Source organism: Athene cunicularia, assembly GCF_003259725.1.
Source record: "Athene cunicularia isolate RWA chromosome 12 unlocalized genomic scaffold, athCun1 chr12_part1, whole genome shotgun sequence".
NCBI classification, from domain to species: Eukaryota; Metazoa; Chordata; class Aves; order Strigiformes; family Strigidae; genus Athene; species Athene cunicularia.
The window spans coordinates 14,162,317-14,184,765 of record NW_020799116.1 but is presented as its reverse complement, the minus strand read 5'-3'; the positions used below and the strand labels follow the sequence as shown (position 1 = coordinate 14,184,765).

Below are 22,449 nucleotides of genomic sequence, written 5' to 3'. Positions count from 1 at the left end.
TCAATAGAAGTAAACATAAACAAGTAAATAAAATCAAGCAAGAACTGTATTAAAAATTATGATGTGTTTCTGATTGCTTAATCACAATTCACATATTAATATAAATAGAAAAGCAAACAAAATGTAATATACAGTCTTTAAGTCAGACACCTATGCTGAAAACTTATGCTGGTGTAACATACAGTAAGTAGGGAAATGAAGGACATAGATGCCTAGTTACAATAGCGATGGTAGGATAGAATGAGACTTTCATGTGCTTAATTTACTCCTACCGTATTTTATGGAGGGATCCGTACAAAGCAATGATGATGGCTGTGTCTGAATGCAAGGCAGAAAGACTTCTTTGCTAGAAGAGATCTAGGAAGAATGTCTGAGTAATTATTTTTATTTTAGGTGTTTTTTGTTTGTTTTTTTTTTTTTTAAAGAAAACAAAAGTGCAGAATCAGTGAAAGAATTGAAACTGGACTGCCTCTCTGGAGCAATAGGGAAACAGATAATGTATGGCAGGTAAGGGAGATTTTATAATTTATTCTTCATGGAAACTATTTGAAAATAATACCTTACAAAAATCAGAATATGTGAATATTGAAAAAATGAATTTTCAGAGGAAGACAGGCATCAGAAGTACCTACTATAGTTAGTTAAATGATTTCTCATACTGCAGTCTTCACTGTTGCTATGACAGAACACAGACTATATATAAACCCAGACTGAAATCCCAAAACTTACTACCTACCAGCTTTCCACTCACATGAGTCAGTACTCTTAATGCTCCAGGTTCATTAACCATAATGTTTCTCTCAATGCACACTACTTTAATTTTCCATTAAGATATATTTTGTGATATTCAAGTAATGCATAAAATTGATGTTTACACATCAAAAATATTACCAAAGGCTAAAACCCAGCTATATCTTTTATAAATTGTAAATATGCTAATAGTAAGACATACTTAAGACAAAACATTGAGCATCAGAGAATATTTGCATTGCCCTCTTTTAATATTAAAAAGTCCAGATGTTTCTTTTACAGAGTATATTTCACTTCCTCTGTAAGCCAACAAAAAGAACTTGTGAAGTCTGTATCTGAGCTGTCCGAAGTTAGTCATCCAGCTGGCAGAGCAATGCAACACCTCGCTTGATCCAGTGTTGAACAGGTTTATCCGTGTTAAGAGTCAACGCAATGACGAAGTTAGTAGAAAGTCCGGTAGTAGATAAAACTCCTTTACGCTCGCTTGTCTTGTAGAGTGGGCAAACATATGCATTAGATTTCTTTATGTCTGATTTTGTAGCTTCAAAAAAAACCCCAAAATATTTTATTACATTCAGCAGATCTATTGATAGAAACACAATCTACATACAAATATTAAGTCTTTACAGTAACATCCTTAAAGCTAAATAAAAATGCGAAATTGTTTTGAGTAACGTAATAAAATTATCTGGCTTTTTTGTGTGTTTTCTTGTGTGGCTTGTTTTGTTTTTTAACCCAACGAATTTAACTAAAATTTGTTTTCAGGACTTGATGCTTTTCTGTGGTTCTACCAGATTTGTAATCATTCAAAGACACATTAAAATCTGAATAATTACATAGTTAAAGCATAGTTTATACATGAACTTTTAACAGTTCTGCAAGAATTCTGGTCCAGCAGCCACAGAACCTAACTGCAATTCAAGTCACCTGAGATCCAACTCTGCAGGAACTGCCTAGGCTGCTTACATGAAATTCGTGCAAAGTCTAAAATAATGCATGCCTGAACAGATTCCTCCAACCTCAAAGAAAGCACAGGCAGAAAAAGTTGTAACTTTGTCAGACTCCCTATTAGCTAATAACATCTAAGTTGCAACAGTTGCAGGACAAAGTCCCGCTTAAGTGAATAAATAAAAACAGGGATTTACTGCTCCTGAACAAAAACCCCAAGAGTTATGGAAAATATCTTACTAGTCTGATAGACAACTAGCATAGCAGCTAAAAATAACGGGAGCAAACCTTGCTAAATTGTGTGATGTCAAACACTTGAGTGTCTGTAAGTCAATTAAAAGTTCTCCTCAACTTGAGTAGAGCCAGAAATTCAAGCACCATGTTTCTCCTACTCAAATTAACTTTTGGTTAAAAAATAGATTGGGCTGCACCTAAACATATTTATAAAAAATTAATTTCACTAGTCCTTTCATCTAATCCATGATCAAAAACATCCGTGGGGAGAGGGACACACCTATTGGTCAGATGAGATGAGATGGAGTCAAGCTGCGAGGCTCAGTATTTAATGTGAAAGGCACAGGTCGGATGCACATACATTCTGTGCACATTTGGGTACTTTGGTGAGGGTAAAAGTACTGATTTTTTTGTAAAAAATAAAATCATTGTTGCAACCTTTTGTTGAACAGCTCACACTGCAGAGAAATTATACTCACTCGGCTTTATCCAAATGATTGGCATCATATCAAAGAGCACTTTGGGATACTGCTCAGCTAATATTCCCCTGGTGAGAGAAAGCCACAAAGTAATTATCTGTGGATTGGTGTTAAACCAAAGAGGGGTTTGGTGTGTGTTTTTTGGTTATTGCTTGCTTGTTTGGGTTTTTTTTTCTTCCCCATTTTCCATGCATGAAAGAGGATTGCATTTGGTGTGTTATTTTAACAATATGGAAAGTATCACTTAAAATATTTATACAAATCTTGTCTGAGCACCTACAAAAGCTTTCCAGAACCACAGTAAAACACTTTGTTACTGACCTGGTCCTGTCCCAGCGAGCTCCATCTAAAAATAATCCGTGGATATAAACACCATCTTCTGGTGCAGTATCAGCAGTATCCTGAGGAATAACCTACAAGAAATAAGTGTTCCATGTTATTAAATGTTCACAGCTTTTGAAGTACTATGCCAACAGCCAATTTTCTGAAGATAATCCAAAATGTGAATAATATATCAATACCTTCCTTCTAGTACTAGTTTTATACAAAACTATAAAGAGAGCAGATTTCTGTGGGTTTGTTAATTACCTTTATTGTAGGTTATAAAATAAGACTTTAACCACATAAACATGTACTCTATAGGCTGTTTTCCTGAGTGGAGGTCCAGGTCCAATGATAGAACTTTTAATATACCTCTTTTATGTATGTTATTTAACAAGCCTACATATACATTTAATTTTTGGTTGTCTTCAAATTGCAATGAGTTAGTTGCAAAATGAACCTTCCAGTCAGGGTTTATTTACTACATCTCATCACGACATCAGTACTCAGATTAATAAAATATGCATTTGTAATTTATTTCTACCTGAAATTCATATCCAAGAAGGTCAATAGGGATCCTGTGCTTCCTAGCATAGTTTTGCATAGCTCCAGTTAAGAAAGCTTGAGTAAAATAGAATCCTGACAGCCAAAAAACTGTGGGCTTCCCTAATTCATACCAATCCTGGAAAGAGGAAAATGACACATTCAATAATCTGAAAGAGACAAATCCTATATTGTTTGACCATTTTCTACATTACTCAGAAAATCTAAGTCAAGTCTATCACTCCTTTCCCAACACTCCTTTAACGTAAAGGACAAATTAGATTAAAAACCAGATTAAGTAACTGGTAGTACTGCTTCTTTACCTTACCTGTAAAAACTTCAGCCTTTCTAGAAAATCTAGAATATAGCTCCCTAATGGTTTTAGACTTGGGTATGAATGTTTTGCCCACTTCTCAGGAACTTTTCCAATAAGTAGACTGCCAGACAGAGCCTCCAGTTCATCATCCATAATAACCAGTCCTTTAATGGCTTTCTTCAGGTTAATTAGTGTAATACGAATAGTTTGGATTAAACTAGAATTAAAAAAATAAACAGAAATTTTCATACATTTTGCATGACTTGTAAAACATGACATCCTCACTAGAAAAAAAACCCGAACTGGATTATGGAACCATTTATAGGACTTGTAGAGCTGCTACATAACTGCATAATTAGCCACTTCTGTGAAGTCATGGATTTGCACATTTGTGATGATTTATTTAAGACTAGGAACAATTTAATAAATTATCTTATTATCTGTGATATACTCTGTATTATTTGGTAAGAGAATACATTTGGAACTGTATACTATATGAAGGAAGAAGTTTTAGATTACAAAAGAAGAGGTGGGTAGGATTTCCAACAAAGGAAAACTTGCAGGCTGAAGGCCAGAGAGCATTATTGAAAGTCTGGGAGAAAATGAAGTGGGAGATGTGAAGAGATAAATAGAAAAGAAGGAGGACAGAGAAAAACAGGGAAGAAAGAATGAAGGAGCAGCTGAAGGTAAGAAAGAAAATTAGGAAACAAAGTCAAAAGAGAGACTGAGGACCCAAAGAGAAGAATTAAAGTGATTACAGGTTTGTAATCTTAGAAGAACAGTTGCAAAAATAAGGTATAAGAAAGGCATCAGGAAAGGGGAAAAAAGGAAAAATTTAAAAACAGAAGCATATAAAACAATAAAGAAATAAACAGAAATATTTCCAACTATCAAGGAAAAGGTTACATAAACTATAACTGCATGTATTACAGTTTCTAGCCCCTTTACCCTACAGGTCAGAAATATGAAGAGAATAAAATATAATTGAAGATAAAGATGGTGAAAGAGAAAGTGAAGTTAAAAAAAAAACCCATAAAAATATTGTTTATATTTTCTTTTCCAAGTGCCCCCTCAAACTCCCTCCTTCTATCATGTATTTTTCTCTTTCAGTTTGTTTTGTAACTAGATCACTTCTAACATCTTTCCTACATTCTGATTTTCCACAAGGAGTAATGGTGCTTGGACTGAAGATATCATTACAGACAATTAGAAGGGAACAAAATAAATCAATAAAATATTTCACACAACATAGGGTTTACAGTGTATGATCCACAGGAAAACTTTTTCTGCAAATGGAATTATTTTGGTTACATTTAATAGAATATAACACTCTTACTTGTTAAATCTTTCCATTTCTTGCACCAACACAGTGTTCATACTTTCTTCATATCTCACAGGATATTTACTTAGGCAACCTTCAACATCAAAATCATTTGGAAGCTGTAAATGACAACATATTTGGAAATCATTCCGTATGTCATTGTGCATTGACATTACATTAAAAGTATGCTGATGTGAAAACTGCAGAGTAATAGGTACCATTCAACTTTCTGATGAGTATTTTACCTATACACCATTCAGTAGTTTAATACAGTACTAGTAGTTTAATCTGAATAAAAATTATGGGTTTTTTAAGTAAAGTTAATCTTTTAAAAAACACCTAGAATTTTTCATACCATGAAAAGTTATGACTACAATTTAATTTTATTTATTTTAAATTTATTCACATGAATGAATCAACCATTCTTTCAAGTTGTGTTTGCTCTGTGTTCTCCTTTGTCTCCTATCTATTTAATAAAACTTCTTTCAACTGAAATATAACTGTGGTCTGTTACAGACAGCCATGTAAGTTCTTAGTTTCATATTGCGCTAAATTCCTCCCAGGACGTTTTTTCCTCCAACATGAAATCAATTTGACACTGAAGATTCTAGTTAAAGAATTTCTGCTTTGTAAAAAGATAGATGTGAGTCACTGGTATAATAAAATACCTTGCTGAGAATATCATCTGCAATTTCATAAAGAGCGCTGTCACCACCTCCAGAAGTTCCCTGAATGCCTCCTCCTTGTGTTAAAAGCAGAGATTCGAAGAGGATCTTAGTTTGCTGAAGATCTTTTGAAATATCCACATTTTCATGCAAACCAAATACCTCTGGATGCTGACTAAAAGGAAGACTCTAGAACAAAATAAACATCCGCATGAGATAAAGCAGCATGCTAGGACTTAGATCCAAGGCTTCTTTCAGAAGCCAAGTGAAAGAACACCACTGACTTCAGTTGAAGGTGGATAAGGACCTTAGTGGTAGGTATCTGCAGACAGTATTACTGGTGATAGAGCCATCACCTCACTTACAGAAAGCCATTTCCAAGGAATTATTGATTATCTGTGCTAGGTCTTCCTATCTACTTACTGATTCTGTCTCCCTCTCAGAAGCGTTCTAGATCGTGGCAAGGATAGGAGGGTGTTAGGCAAGAAGCCAAGCACACACAGTTTAATGTGCTGCAAAACTACCTCTTCAGAGGCCTTCAGGGATTGCCTTCTGAGGGCATCATCATAAAAGTTCAAAATCTTGTTGCTACTTTTTACCTTGATAAATTCAATGTAGTCCTCATATGTGCCTTTTGGTGGAGCATAATATTTGCCACTGGGAGAAAAAGTGTAGCGAGGATTTTCAATTATATCTGGATTATAGAAGTCATCCAACATTGTCAGCAGTAAACGTCTGTCCCAGTCATCTGTCACTCGACCTCCATAGTTGCACTCACCAGTTAGGTAAGACAAAGCTTCAAAAGGAACATGGCTATATTCGTTTATAAATAGCTGAAACAGAAGACATCGGTAATCTAGAGGCTTGAAGTATCTGCAGAAAAACAGTGACACCTACAGACTGAAGGGCTGGAAGCTACAGTGCATGCAGAAATGCAGTTTATGGAGTCTTCTCCCTAAGTGTTGGAAATTCAAATTCTGAAATCTTTTTTCAGGTAAAAATTACTGTGTAAAAGAGAGAGAAGTTAGTAGTAAAAGCCTCTTATGAATATCCAAATTAGTAAATCATCGAAATCATTCTTGAATTATTTACATGTGGATAGTTTCTCCAGTCTAAACTTTCTAGATGGACACTTCTTTGTGTCATGAAGAATGTGTATTTCACCTAAATTTTTTTTTTTTTCACCAGTCTTCAGAACCCTCTGAGCTCTCCCATTAACTTCTTCGTAACTTTTCCAACTGATCAGCCTCAAGTTTTGTAATTCACAGGTTTACTTCTCCTGACTTTTCTACATAGGGCCTGCAGAAGACTCCAGGTCAATCAGCGTTCAGTATTTAATTTTAGGTAAGGTGAATAGCCTGAGGCTCTGTTAACTAGCACTATATATGTAAAAAAATTTCCTCCTCCCAACTACAAAATCCACTATAATAGGTGACTGTCACTAATGTGGTGTTACTTAAAGCACAGTGAGCTCTTGTATGACAGTTTTAACTCTTTATGCTTATATATGCTCATTATATTCCATACATCTGTATGAATCTAAATTTCATGAAGAACAGTTTAATTTTATTTAATTTGTAATTTTGAAAATATTTATGATTGACATTCCTTTCCTTTGTAGCTGAACTGAAGTCACAAAAATCTCTGAGCGTTTAATGTAACGTAAGCGTATTTCTCCTTTTCACTATGCTCTGCAAGATCAGAGTTAAAGGTAGGAATAGATTATTTTACCTGCAGCTGTCTGATACTGATTCGCAAGTCTGATTCATTAAATCCATAGGGTATATTCCAACCAAGAGGCCCAAATTTTCTTCTCTCCTGAACAAGCGCATGGAAAAAACAAACTCCAAAGAGCAGTTTCTCCCATACCTTTTGATGAAAACAAACCAAAAAAGTGTTGTTAACTAGCCTATATGCTCATGTTCAACTTGTACAGAGAACATACCACTTGACTACCACTCACCATCTAGGGTATAAACACAGGCAACTATTAAGCGTGCTGTGGTTATCTGACTAGGGAATAAATGCATGCATGGTTGCCACATATGCAAGAACATTTAGCTAGCTCCTCAAGTATCATTACACAAGATTTTTCTCTTCTTCCATGTAAAGGGCAGCTAACTTCATACGCATCCAAATAGCACCAGATACTTATTTTTAAGGCTCATTAAACAAACATAAAATACAGATGCATTATTTAATGCAAGTCCTCAGATGCACCCACTTATACCTATGTGTACTGATTATCATACTGATACCTCTGAGTAATCTCCCTGTTTTTTCACAGGCAATGATTAGCTAAGTGGTTCATCACTTATCAGCAAGACAGACAGGCACTGCAGCACCGGTCCCCGGTAGCAAGAGATCTTCTCAGTGCTTACCATCTCAATAATGATTGCTATGCCCTACTAATGCATGTTCAGAGTTTATGTACATTGTGTAATGTGTATGTGATATGTAAGCAATCTAATGAAGCCCAAGGAACCGTTTTAAATATTGCCATGTGAAACTACCTGGCAGAGTAATTCTCAACTAAGCATCTTTACCCTTGCAAAACCTAAACAAACAATCATAGTAAAAATTTTAGCTTATAATATTCACTGAACAAAAAATCAGTATATCTGTGGATAAAAAAAAAAAGAAGAAATAATAGAACTGTGAAGAGATAGGCACATTACCAGTTCCTTTTCAGGGCATCCAGAGAAGAATGAAGGATCAGAAATAGGATCAGAAAGAAATGACTGCAGTAGGTTTAACCGGAGACCAGTAGGAGGTTCATTTGTCATCTTCACTCCATTCTGCAGAATGGTTACTGGAAACTAGAAATAAAAACCAGCATAACTCCACTCAGAAAGTGTGGAATATATGCTATTGTTATAAAAATATATTATTACTCCGTGCTTGTTATATAAACAATTATCTGTAATAAATTATATTTTAAACTTCCACAGCTTTTAAAAAAATTCTCAAAGGCATCAAGAAAGTAAGGCCTTGCTGTAAACAACAAACCTGTATTTTAAAATGTTTTCTTGGTATTCAACACCTTATAAATAAAATGCAAAATTAAAATATTGAATTTATGTGAAATAAAACCTTGGTGACAGCAAAAAGAAGTCTTCATTCTTATTATACGCTGGCAAAATGCAGTTCCATTCAGTAGTACACAAATTATCACACATCACAACATCAAAATATTACAAAGGAAGCTTGATATTGCTATGTTTAGAATGATTTTTTAAAATGTTCTTTCTTGACTAAATTATCTCTTCAACAGCCTCATTGTATTTCAGAGAAGTTCTCTATTATCAGCTCATTCAGGGATATGAATATTTCCTAAAAATTTCATCAACTTCTCCTTTCCCCAAATACAGAAGGTTTGACAATGCATGTACCTTTGGTGAAGGGTAACTAGTAAGCCAAAGTCTGAAGACTGGATGACATTTTTCACTGTTAAACTCTTCACATATTTTCTCCAGCATTGGCATCCAGGAAACAGCTAAATGACAATTTTGTAAACAAACCCACGTTCCTTCTTCCATTCCTTCCTTAATCATTTTTGCAGCTATAGGTCCTTGTCCTTGTCCTAATGAGATGGACTGAAACTTATTTCCAACCATCTCTTTGTCATTTGCCAGTTTCAGGAGGCCTTGAACAGAAAGCATAAGATTTTAGCATTTCTTCATTAAAAAGAAGTTATGTCAGGGAAAAAACCCCAAACAAACCAAGTTTATTACTATTTTGTTAAAATGTACATACAAAAAAATGGTATAGCTTTGATGTGGAGCGTAAGATTTATTCAGTTTAAAATACCATTCCCATTTTTAGGAAGCACAGAATTTTACTAGTGTGACATGATGCACTCAAATCTACTTGCCCAAAGCGCAGAATAATCTTCATTGTGTATTGAGGGGGAATATCAGGTCCCTAATCTGAAAAGCTGTACTATGCTTTTGTTTCCTCTTTCTGTGTATACTTACTAGACATGGGATCTGCTCCTGGAGATAGCACAAATATTAAAGGGATTGTAGAATTTGAATCTAAGTAACTTTTTGTTAGATCAAAAGGTGGTGGCTCTACAAATTTCTTTCCCAGCTTATCAGTTACAAATGTTGTTATAGCTGGACCAATCTGGTAAAAAAAGTAAATGCAAACCATTAACATGAATTAAACATAACTGCATATTTGACAGTATCTTTTATGTATACTATATATTAGTTAAATTCCTGAGCCTACAGACACCTCTCTGATTTGCATGGATTTGAGACTAGTCTTGCAGAAGGCTTCAGAAGCAAAGGTTTCACCTCTTGTTTACACCCAAGAGGAATAATAATGCTTTCAGAAAATGAAAAAATAACATACCTCATATAAATAATATTAAATTACATTAAGACTTTAATTCAGGCTTTACCCGATGTGAAGGACCAGCACACTCCCCCTTAGTAAGTATTAATGTAATTAGTTTTAATTAATTCTATGGAGCAATTGCAATATGTACTTTAGGAACAAACAGTGTTAAGATTTAAAGTACTCTGAAAGATACACTGAAATTCCATCAGACAAAAGATCTCAGCTGATGCTTGTGGTGTTTGCATTGCTCAACTGAAAGGTAAAGATTTTTCATAATAAAATATGAAGAACAGAGTAGTTACCACCAGTGCCAACAATGCTACAAGACATGGGACAGTCTACAAACACCTGCTAACAGATCATTTTACCTTGTCTGGTCTTAAGCATCGAAGAATTATCATCTTTTGTAATTCATTTAATGTATTATTCAATTGTTTTGGTAACGGAAGGCTTTGTGGCTCTTTGCTGTCATAAATTTTTTGCCATTCACTTGTATTTTCAGAGATGTGACTCCTAGAGAAAAAAGCACTTACGATTACTGTAAACACCTGGGGTCTGGTTTTTGATGTTTGAATAAAAGCCAGTTGCATTCTATTGTCACACACCCCTCTCGACAGCTACATCAGCAAATCCTACAGTTCAGCTCCTCCATGCTGAAGAGTGAAAAATCTTTTCCCACCATGCTGTTGCAGACATATAAGACTCCACCTGAAAGGTTCTGATTTAAAGTTCTTCTTAATCCTCCACCCAGCACTGCTTGGACCTCCACAGGTCTGGGCAAATCTTCTGCCTATTTCAGGAAAACTCCACTCTTTATCTGAAGAAAATTACCAGGAAATTCAGCCAGGGAAAAGAATTTTTTTTCCTTCACGCAACATCCAGGGTACATCCTCTGCAATGGGACAACTCTTGGACTATTTAAAGGCTGGATCATCATCCACATTGCTACTAAACCTCCAAAAGGGGAGAAACACAAACCAGCCCCAAACAATTTCTTCTAACAGAGCAATGCTTCTGCAGCCAGGTCCAAATCCTGCAAATACTTGAGCTCTGTCAGTTATTTATATGCAAGACTTGTACAGCCATGGTGGTTCCAGAATTTAGGGTTAAATTCTATTTAAATCCAGGATGAAATTCTCCTGATTTCAGGAGATTAGATTTTACCAGAAAAATCCATGTGCCAGCATGGCAGTGGAATTCTGCTACATATACTTCCTTTGGCCTCCACTGACCTTGAAACACAGTTTCTCTACCACTTAGACATTCTAAAAGAAAAGTTTCTTTAGGGAATGCCTCAAATGATTTAGGAAAATAGTTTAATTAAATAATATTATAATTAGCCAACTGACTGTTTTACTTAAGTGAAGCAAACCTAGTGATGAAAAAAGGGGCTGATTTTACCACGCTGGCATTCTGGCACTGGTTTGGAAAACATACAGGAAATATTTCTTTCAGCACATACTTTGGTCAAAACCAATTAAAGCTAATTCACAGCAACATTTTACTGTACCTCAGTCCTTTCAGAGCCGGGATTTCACTTGCACGACATAATTCATCCCAGCTCTTATCCGGTAGCCAAGATGGATCTGGATTCTTGTACTTATTCTTGAGACCCACACCCCCAGTTAGTAAGAACATAAACTCTTGATGTTCTATTTCATTTTTAGCCCTGTATTTTAAAAAAATATGGATAACTTTCAGTTACTGAGATACAACTTTGCATAATATAAAGAATTGCTTAAAATTAATTAAAATTTACTGCCATTTAGTAACACTTCTACTGCAGTAACAGCTGAGATCAGATCTCAGTATTCTATATAGTTAAACTGTATGGTAAAAATGACTGATTAAGACTACAGTAAGGGTTTCAAGAGGTAAATGGTGTATATATATATATATGCTTTTTTTTTTTTTTAAAGTGCAATTATTTCTGATTTTTAAAGGTTTTATAGAAAATAATGGATTCTGGGAATACAGTAGCCTTACAAGTTGGCCTGGGAAGAACAGTCCATACACAGATGTGTACACAGTGCAACTAAGTAAGTATGCACATTATGGTTGTGATCATGTAATCGTAAACTTATCTTTTCTTTCACAATGCATTCATACAAAAATCACAAAACCCCAGAAAGACTAAACTAAAAACCCAGTGGAAGAGAGAAGACTGCAACTAGGATCCCATGATGTACACAAAAGGATAAAAGAGAAAGAAGAAAGAAAATTAAAAACAAAGGCAAAAGCCTAGAAGTTGCTAGGATGGCACATTACTGTCTTATATTTCTTTCTAAAATGTATTATTAAATAACAGCAATTGTTCTTTACATAGGATACTGTGTGGTACTACCCAGGCCCTTTAAAAGAAGTCAAAGATGTATCGTTGACAAAATCATTGATTTTAATAAGCACAGGAACATTCTCTTTTCATACGTGCCCAAAGGTTATACACAGTAGTGACACATGCACTCATACTCTTTTACTTGCTAATATTATACTAGAAAACACCAAACATTCATGATCTTATTCCAAAGGCTATATTATCAATATGCACAAGAACTTGTTATCTCATCAACACCTTTTTCATTTATAAGAAAATAATTACTTTCTGTTATTAAAAGACTTCAAAAAAATGAGCTTACATGAGAAGATTACAACATAGCAAAAATGAGAAGAGCAGCTTGTCCTTTTCAAACAGTGAACGACACACATTGCAATACAAATTGTATGTGAAGTGGTCATTTAGATATCGAAGTCGCTTCTCCAAAAATTTGGATTTGTTACTAAAAAGAAAAGAAGTGAGAAACTGAGACTTCAAACTGAATAACTGAGACAAATCTGTTAAGAAATCTAAATCTATTTAGAGTTGCATAGGAATTATATTAGGTCCATATGCTACACAACGGACTTAGATGCCAATTTCCCAAAAATTTCAATTATATTTAATGTTTTACAGTTCTTTTAAAAGTCCCAAGCAAAATAATGAGCTGAAAACAATTTGCCAGTTAGGTAGTGGCACTCATCGTGTTGATAATGAAGCCTAGTTCAGAATCAGAATTCACTCTTTCTGTAAGTTACATTCTAAAAATACTTAGATAAAGCATATGCTTACAGTTTATTGTTTGCTCAAACAGTAACTAAAAAGAGCATTTACTGTTTCAAAAACCTGCATTTAACCAGGGATAAGAGGTGATTTCAAAATGGGGAGTACTGTTCATAAGAGTATGAAAACACCTTATTTTACAACAGAAAGACTGTATTTACCTGTCATTAATAGAGTTGATGAAGAGATTAACAAACCAGCTAAGGGAGTACTGGTACATGGGATCAATGTTTGCCAAGTCTGCAATACTAAAGAACAGCACTGATGAATGCTTTGCAATAGGTCGATAGCCTTCTCGAGATTCAGCTATTTTAAGTTCCGTTTTCTCAGCAATCTAAATATAAATGGTAGTTGATAAAGGAAAGTTTTCAATATTCTCTTTTGTACAAAAATATTACTACTTAATAACATCATTAAAATAATTCACTTTATGTGATTAAAATAGTTCACTTTACAGCACTTTATAATGCCAGAGTAAGACATCTTTTATATTCCAAAATGCACAATCACATAATTACAGTAGATGAGTCCTTGCCCTTAACGTAGTACTGCCTGATCTATTTACCTATACTACATGATTCCATAGTCAAAACAAAGGACAAAGGAGGCACAATGATTTCGATGCATCATCTAGCATCAAAAGTATCCATCTTTATCTCTGCAATATTAAAAACTATGGGCAATTTCAGACTGGTTATGTATTTAAGCTCTAGTTATTCTACCATAAATCAACTTTGTACAAAATAATACTTGGAATATAAAAAGGTTTTTCAAAATTTGGCCATCGGACATATTCTAGGATTACATTTGATAGGCATTAACAAATAGCAGGAAGACCATCATCAGCTTAAAGAAAACACTAGTACTGGATTTCTCTTAAGGCTACAGCAATTAAAAAACCCCAACTTTATGCTCTTACTAATGTTATTTAGCTCTCATTGATTCCGCTGATATTTCATACATAACATATGACAAAAGAATCTGGGTTTGCATACCTACATTGGCCACCCAGATTATTGTTTCCCTGAATATTTTAATTGTTTAAAAAAATTAGTTCCTTCATCTTAATATGTTAACTTCAGAATTTGTTACTTTTCACTCAGTCCTTACAGTCAGACAGATATTCTTCAAAATACTTTCAATTAAAGACTGAATAAACCATCAGTGAAGATTCAAGGATGGATTCAATTTTATTTCTCTTCACATTTCACAAGCACAGAATTTCCTCCTTGTGCTTTGCATCTAATTTACATTCTTTCTGCTAGCTGCAAATGTTAACATTTAATTTCTACATATTGTTAAGGAAAACACATATACATACTCCTTACCTGCTGTTTTTTTGTGATCTCATTAGCCATCGTTTTAGCAGAATCCAAGACCTCGATAGCAGTCTCATCTTCCAGAATATTCCCTTCAGATGAATGTAAGGTTTCTAGAATTTTCTTCTCAATTTCTTTTAGATGCTTCTTATTGGCTGCAGATTGAAGGATGAGAGCATTTCTTTCCTCTTCTAATTCTGGTCTAATGAAAAAAACATACACAACAAAACCAGTCAATGTTCATCTTCCACTGACTGTAAAGGAACCCCATGAAGATGACTCCTTCCTCCTACAATAGATATTTGTGAATGTTGTCTCCTGTTTAAATAGGTTGTTATTGTTCAGCATATGTTTATAATTCTGAGTACAGATTTCTTTGCAGAACTTTAGTTCAGTATTTGGAAATGATGGTCTAAACTTTAACATCTTAGCATCTTGCACATGTCAGCACATCCTAGTTTTCCTTTATTATCTCTGCTGCCTGAAAAAACACCATGTGATATGCGGAATAAGTTTACTGCTGGAAACACATTTTTAGCAAACAGAATTTAGCCCAATTGTACAGACATTTCTGTACAACCCAGAAACTACTTCTCTGTATCTCTGTGAGGGTTCAGATAAGACCCATAAATCAGTTTCAGAGGTACTGTGCATTTACTTCATATGAAATTAAAACTAAACCCTCATAGTTCTGCATCTTTGTCTGGCAGCTTGGTCAAATTGCAAAAATCACAATAATGATTTAAACTTCAAATAATATTTCTACAGTGTTCTAACATTCAAGGAATATTTAAGGACAAAATTGCTATAAAAACCCAATGATTTTAAATTGCTTTGTTAATTAACCTGGGGATAACCACCCCACGGTAAATATGACAATCTGTTTCCTTAACGAACTATTTAGATGTGACAACTTTTTTCTTTTTTTTAAAGCTGTTACTGAGCAACATTTACACCATGTAACGTTCATTTTGCTTTACAATCAATTAATCCCTCATTTCCTTGGAATTATGCCATAAAAAATTTAAATGGCTATTTGCCATAAAGAGAGACTTACCTTTCTTTTGCTACGACAATACCTAGCAATTGGTCTTCAAGTCCCTCTGGTGTTATCATAAAATTGATTAAAGAAACTTTTGTAGCAATTTCAGGCATATAGTGTGGATTTCTCAGTTTTGTGGTAATGAAAAACTTGAAATCACTGGAATACTCAATAGTGGTCTCACCAAGCCTGATACACTCCATGCCTCCTAAAGTTAAGAAATGTTAAGAAAAGCATTATCTACTTCAATTACAAAAAACCCACCACCACCTTTTGTGATTAAATAAAAGCAAATTTTTTGTCAACAATAAAATTTCCTGAACAATAAAAAAATAAGTAAATAATCTGATACTCTGAAAAATTCTTACAGACTTCACTGAGGCCACATTTTACTTTTAGCAGATGAAATTGAGTCAATCCAATTACTACCGTGTTTTGAATGTGCGTATATAATACTGGAGATGGTAACAGAGAGCTGTGAAATTGTTCTCAAATAAGATATTCTTACAACCCGTTCTTTCCTTGAATTTCCTTGAATTACTCAAAAACAACCCACACTGAAGCCAAAGAATAATTTCATTGAGAATCTTCCCTTTTCAGAGATGTGTCTTCATTTAGTGTCCTGTAGCAACATGGTGAAGGTCTGCACATAAAACCATTATCATGTGATATATGAATGACATTTATTAAAAAATAAAATAAAACTTCAGGCTGCTGTGAAGTTACACCCCTCTTACTAGAGGCAACAGTAAACCAGAGAGTAATAAAACCATCAGACAGTACCACAGACTTTAAGATGAACACTAATGTAATCTACTTCAGGGTTCAAAATTAATTTTGATGTACCTTGTTTAAAAGTCTGTCTAAGTAGCAGAGGTTCAAGTGATGGGTCTAGTTCTTCTCCAACATTTTCTAGCAGAAGTGGGGTTCCAAACTGAATGCAGTTCTCCAGGGTTCTCATATAATCTGTGTCACTGAACTTGATAACATTCAGGCAGTTTTCCTTCTCAAAATTCTTGATCCATTTATTTGCTTGACCTTGAGGATCAATCATTAATGGCCTACAATATACAAGACTGTTTTCTCAGTGCTTGCATGAGTTTTTCAAAATATTAATCTATTTAAAAATGTTTCTGTGTCAGGCTGTCAAGGAAAAAGTGATACAGTTTTGGTTCTGTTATTTTAAGAGATCAGTGAAAAAGTGAGGTATAGGTGTTTTATCATAATTTGAAAAGTAATATCAAAAACAGTTTTAAAATTTGCAAAAGATGATCATAACATTTTCCATAAAATACACCAGCATGCAGAATTCTTGAAAAATCTTGTTCTGCCTCTCCCCTAGAATTCTCGGTATTTAGAATGTATTTAGTTTTACAAGTTTTGAGTTACTTCTCATATATTTTTTCACTTAAAAAAATAAAAGTCAGCAGTTAGTTGCAATTTACATCCGATATCTTGGTATATCAGCTAATTTAAGACTGGAAATGTAAGCAAGACAGGGGAAGGTGACAACATTTTAATTTTGTTCCGCAGATTTGAACCCCTTTGTACTTGCTGATTTCACCTATGTGTACGTATTTTAATGTCAGGCAGCAATGATATCAAACACCTTCTCTAACTGCATCCTCAGAAAACTAAGCAACATTCTAAAAATGGAATTACACACTGTAATCTGAATATAATCTGAATCTATCAAGACTAATTCCTAAAAGGACACAGATCACAAGAACACTAGAAAGTTTTATAATCTTATATTTCTACCGTGTGCAGATTATTTGCAGCTATCACAAGTTTTCACATAATGTAATAGATATCATCCTTGAAATTAAATTTCAGTACAAATTTTAAAAAGTTATATAAAGGGTTCTTTTAGAACCCTTTAGATAGATATTTCACACACAATAAATATCTATAAACCACAAAAATGTCATCTGAAAACCTTATAACTGTAAAAACTTGAAGTGGACTGTGGTATATCTGGACCCAGCAATTCACATAACCTGAATCTTATTAAACAGAAATGCACAGAAATCCTCATGCTATACAAAACTGTTACAAATGCTTCATTAGCTAGTAATAGGACAACAAGGTACAATATTAAAAAAGAAAAAAACAAAACAAACAAAAAAAACCCCAAAACAACCAAAAGAAAAAAAAAACCACAAATAACTTGATCCAAGAGCACTGCATCTCCTGAAAGGAAAGCTTCCAAATAACCACATACACAAACACCTAAAGTGTTATGCCTGTTAAATTTCACAGGAACTGGGCATAAAAATTCCACTCCTGCTTTCAATTACATTGTCTCTAGACATTTAGTTTGTTGTTGTTTTTTTTTTTTTTAAATGAAAAATTGTTTGGATTTGAAAATGAAACCTTTTTGTCACCTACCAACGTCTTGAATTGTTAACAATGACCCCATTGTCTACAGAAAATATGTCAGCTGGCAAACCAGCAATATTCCAGGCTCTTATTTTTATTGGGTCACCAAGAGTCTTGTTCAAAGAGAAATTCTCAGAACAAGGGACATTCTTCTCCTGCGAAAAAAAAAACACAAAAGAAAAGAAAACCCATTTTGTCTTTATCCCATGTCTCTTTATATCTTTTATTAAATGCCACTTCAATTCAAAGTGACTATGTGCATTTCCTTTTAAGGGTTTGAAACAGGTCAAGTATAAGTAAGTGTCCTAGGAAGAATAAAAACACAGTTTCAACAGCTAACTGTATTTCCCCACTGAATACTTACTCTCTCTCTGAAATTGTAGGATTTGTCTAGGGTTTTTTATATTCTAAATGAGGCTGTCTTGTTACACCAAGTTATGACATTGCATTACCTTAGGAAGTTCACATACAGTTGGAAATAATCTAATGACTACATCTATCATTAACTCAACAGGGAAATCCAGTGCCGATTTGTTACTGTTTAATGTCACAGTCACAACTGGTGACTTCAAATTACTTGATTTATGAATTACAGCATTAGTATAAGTATGTTGGAACTGTCCCATTGCAAACAGCATAATCAACCATTTAATTAACATATTTATCTGTGCTGGTGTAAGTAATTATATAATTTTTTTTACATTATACATAATTGCATTCTAAAGTTAATTATTTCATTTAAAGGCAAAAAGAGAAAAATATGGGACTTGATTTAAGTAATAATCAAGATTTACAAAGTCAGTGGTGTTGTTTTTGTTTCTGATCTGCTGCTTTAAGTCCCAAGTAAATTCACTGCTTTAACTAAATTCAAATTTACAGAATATGGGATCAGCAGAATCTATCCCATTGATCTTAATGAGTTTTACTAGGCTAATATTAAATGACAAGTAATTTTTTAGGCCTTTTGCAGTAGGCTGAAAAAAACAAGCACTTATTTAAATATAAAATAACCTTCTAACCTTGCACAGTTCGTTCCAGTTTTTGATACATTCTTGTCGAAATCCAGCAGTAAAAGCTCCCAGATATGCTATCACACCAGCTGATATCAGAACATCTCCTGTCAAATTATCATATATCTCTTGAAGATCATGTGCAGCATTATTCCATCTATGAGAAGCAGAAAATACAGAAAAAAATGGTGCTGAAACCTCCATATTAATGATACTGATGACAAAAAATCAGCAGTTTTGTTGTTGTTTATCTCTTAACTTCATGTGGAGAATAAGGGCACTGTGTTTATGTCTTTTATTACCATTTTGAAGACTTTCTCTACCGTTCTCCCAATGTTGCTGCCCATACTTTTACTTTACAAAAAATCAGGGATCTTTCAAGGGCCCAGACTGTTAACACTCAGCAGCAGTACAGCCCTCAGACAGAGCTACGGCATTAAAGGCTCAAAGAACTGATGTTCAAATTCTATTTCTACAATGCCTGTTACATCTGACATTTGAGCTTTAACCTGACCTTGATTTCTCTCCACCAAGGCCTCCAATCAACTTCTCTGCTCGTTTTAGTTTTTTAGCACACAGATCAACCTGGAATTCTAAACGTGTCTTTTCTTCAGTTTTCTCAGTGAAGGTTTGTTCCAAAGCAGCCAAACGATTTTCAACTGCTGCAAGTTCTTCTCTCTTCTGATTCAAGAGTGTCAGTGTCTCTGCTAAGGACTGCTGTGCCTCTCTTAAACGATCTTTCTTGGGTGCAACCACCTATTCAATTACAACCAATACACACATGTTTAAAGCACATTCATGTGACTTATTTTTTGTGACTTATTATTTAATACAACGCTTAGGGTGAATATACCAAGCAGTATAAAGATTTCAGAGCACTTAAGGACTATGATCAAAAACGCACCTTTGCAACCCTGTCATACACCTCCATTGCCATAATCCATTTACATAAACCCTCTGCTGCTGAGGAAGCTTTAGACACCTTTTCTGGATCAAACTCTGGATTAGTCAAGTATTCAGCCCTAATCTTCCGCATGATAGCTGCCTGGAAAACAAAAACATAGTTCATCAAAGTTTTTTGGCTGACACTTTAAAATTATACTGATTGATCACTGTTTCTCTACACAACGAAAGAGGAAAGAACTACTCAGTATTAATTGTAGTAGAAACCACTGCTCATTTGTTTCTGATCATGCTTTGTGGTCTTTTCTTGTTTTCATCCTAATCCTATCCTTATCTTTTATAATCATATATTTGCTATGTCTTCCATGTGGCAGCTACCTAAGTGCTAAGAGCATTGCAGTCACGTAGAAACCTTAATTTATGCTGTCCCTTGTGCAAAACATGCTAATTTCTCTTTTTGCTGTCTTTTCTCAAGACACAACTGTTGGGGATCATTATAAAAATGTATTTCTACTACTGTAAGAAAAAACCTAAATGAATTATATTGCTTGTGCCTACTTTTGTGGACCAGTTTTATAAGGGACAAAGCATATTCAGTTTCCACTGAGCAAATTGCAAGAATCACACTCCTGGACACAGAATAATGAACAGGACAGACCATTTACTCTGATACAGGTGTTTTTTATGTGTTATTTTTACCTTTTGATGAAATACTATCTATAAATTGCTAAATTAGAAACATTTCTGCATGGAAGGACATTTCAGTCAAATAGAAGACAGGCTATATAGAAGCCTCAGAAATTCCCAAAGGGAATTCTAAAACTTTCTGAAATGCCACTTAAGAGGCTCACCCTGAGGAAGTTTGACTCACTTGCCATGATCACATTCATCTTGTAGAGGTGTCTTATCATCTTGTAAAGTTCCTTGATCATAACAGAAGTTGACTAACTTGGGACAAACAGGGCCTCTGATATAATATTTTGCATTTTTTTTTTCCCCTGCAAGCAAGTGTCTACATGGTAAAAATCACTGAAAAATTAGACACAAGTCTTACTGGAATATTGTCCTTGTCATATTCTTTCAAATCCTTTAAGAAATTCATATGCCCAAGCAGTTTCTTGCTTGGACCCCAGTAATCCAAGACCTACAAAACACAGTAGGAAATATTTTTTCAAGCTTTAAAACAAAGACACAAACAAAAAATGACAAATTTCTTTCAACTGAAACTCATGCATACTTAATACTCATGACCTTGTACCTCCTTGAGATGTCAATAAAGGAGAAAGTCTACCAGATCAAATATTTCCCCAAAACCATACCTAAAGCCAGAAATTGAACAGCCTCAATTACGTATTGAGAGTTATGTATTATCTATATAAAAGTCAAGCAAATGAAATGTGTTCTCTTTACACATTACAAAACTTAGAAAATTAGAGTCTTCTGCAAGTTTTCAGTAAAATAATGAATAGAGGCTGTCCTTGCCTACTTTAGCGGACCTTGGGTTATCTTCTTTATTGAACAAGTGCTCTGTGTTGAGAAAAACATGAATTACACTTTTATTTGAAACTATTGTCTGACATTTTACCTTGCCTCTAGTCTCTGAAGGATCTGCAATTTTTTCAGGTTTTATGTCTTTCATGACACAGACAGCAGCCATGACAAGTTTGACACCAGATGGAGGATTTTTCATTGATTTGACAATTGATATATCAGAAGGCTAAAATAAAAACGACATTAAAAAGAATTATGAAAAAAGTTATGCCTTTCTCACTGCTAAGTTAAATGAACTAATAGAAAAAAGGGGAGTTATAATGCCATTACCAATGATCATACTTCAAGGACTTTTAAATGGGATGATACAGTGTTAGCAAGACAATTAACAATATCCATCAATGTATCCCATGCAGGGGAAATAAAAATGAAATAAATGCTAGTAACTGTAAACTAATGATTGATTAAAATTATGTTTTTAAAAGTTCAGGTCAGAATATTTTTTGATACACTTCCGTAAGTGTCATCTAAGACATCTCATATACTTCATAACTTCTGCTAAACTATCTCCTACTATACTAGAATAAATTCCTGCAGGATTTTCTCAACAATATCGCTTTCAATTATGTGTAAACCATGACAAGGCCAAAACCTTTAAATCAAAGATCCAGATAATTTTAGCCATAAATAAATGCCATATTACACATTGTCGTCAACATTACCTTAGCTGAAAGCGGAAATTCAGCTGATACCACTGCTGGTAACTACAGCTTTTGGTTACTCTTCCCACAAGTGGAGTTGCAAATTTTTAAATGCACCACCCCCCTTTGTATTCTGAACAATGACTGTACAAGGTCCTCTCCTTTGTCAAAATCAAGGAAATTTAACGCTTTTTAAATTCCTTCCATCTTAGTACATCCTTTCCCAAATAAATGGAAGAGTTTCATCATGTTAAATAATTCTTTCAAATGCTGAAGTTTAGATCAACTTGCCTTCAAAGTGTCAAGAGCATCAAGTGCAGCCTCCAGGGCTGGGATTGCCTCTGCCAGGTCACTCTCACATTCATTTTTTAACATCTGAGCTTCTTCAGCTTTTTCTGTAGCAATTTCTTCATCTACTTTTACAATTTTTCTTTTTTCTTCTACTTCTGCAGATTCTATTTCTATAGTCTAAAGAAAAACACGTGTAAGTTTCCTAATGAGCAGGGAATGAACAAATAAACTGAAATTACCTAGTATGGCACTTACGGAATATAGTAAAATATAAATAGAAAATTGAAGT

At 34.3% G+C, this 22,449-nt stretch overlaps 1 protein-coding gene across 1 annotated transcript in view; it reads right to left on the bottom strand.

The window, feature by feature from the left end:
- Positions 1-21: 21 nt before the first annotated feature.
- The window catches only part of DNAH12 (dynein axonemal heavy chain 12), a 69,490-nt gene continuing 47,062 nt past the window's right edge, over positions 22-22,449 (bottom strand). Inside the window, exons 48-73 of the mRNA XM_026857633.1 lie at positions 22,161-22,337; positions 21,263-21,394; positions 20,732-20,821; positions 19,679-19,819; positions 19,289-19,530; positions 18,784-18,931; positions 17,774-17,919; positions 16,229-16,443; positions 15,398-15,590; positions 14,350-14,542; positions 13,183-13,355; positions 12,561-12,701; positions 11,435-11,593; positions 10,293-10,437; positions 9,555-9,705; positions 8,970-9,223; positions 8,256-8,396; positions 7,309-7,446; positions 6,177-6,410; positions 5,581-5,766; positions 4,928-5,031; positions 3,604-3,808; positions 3,277-3,414; positions 2,733-2,824; positions 2,412-2,479; positions 22-1,291 (exon numbers count right to left, since the gene is read on the bottom strand). Of these exons, the coding sequence (XP_026713434.1) occupies positions 1,101-1,291; positions 2,412-2,479; positions 2,733-2,824; positions 3,277-3,414; positions 3,604-3,808; positions 4,928-5,031; positions 5,581-5,766; positions 6,177-6,410; positions 7,309-7,446; positions 8,256-8,396; positions 8,970-9,223; positions 9,555-9,705; positions 10,293-10,437; positions 11,435-11,593; positions 12,561-12,701; positions 13,183-13,355; positions 14,350-14,542; positions 15,398-15,590; positions 16,229-16,443; positions 17,774-17,919; positions 18,784-18,931; positions 19,289-19,530; positions 19,679-19,819; positions 20,732-20,821; positions 21,263-21,394; positions 22,161-22,337 (4,197 nt within the window). The 3' untranslated portion in view covers positions 22-1,100. The remainder of the gene's footprint in view (positions 1,292-2,411; positions 2,480-2,732; positions 2,825-3,276; positions 3,415-3,603; positions 3,809-4,927; positions 5,032-5,580; positions 5,767-6,176; positions 6,411-7,308; positions 7,447-8,255; positions 8,397-8,969; positions 9,224-9,554; positions 9,706-10,292; positions 10,438-11,434; positions 11,594-12,560; positions 12,702-13,182; positions 13,356-14,349; positions 14,543-15,397; positions 15,591-16,228; positions 16,444-17,773; positions 17,920-18,783; positions 18,932-19,288; positions 19,531-19,678; positions 19,820-20,731; positions 20,822-21,262; positions 21,395-22,160; positions 22,338-22,449) is intronic.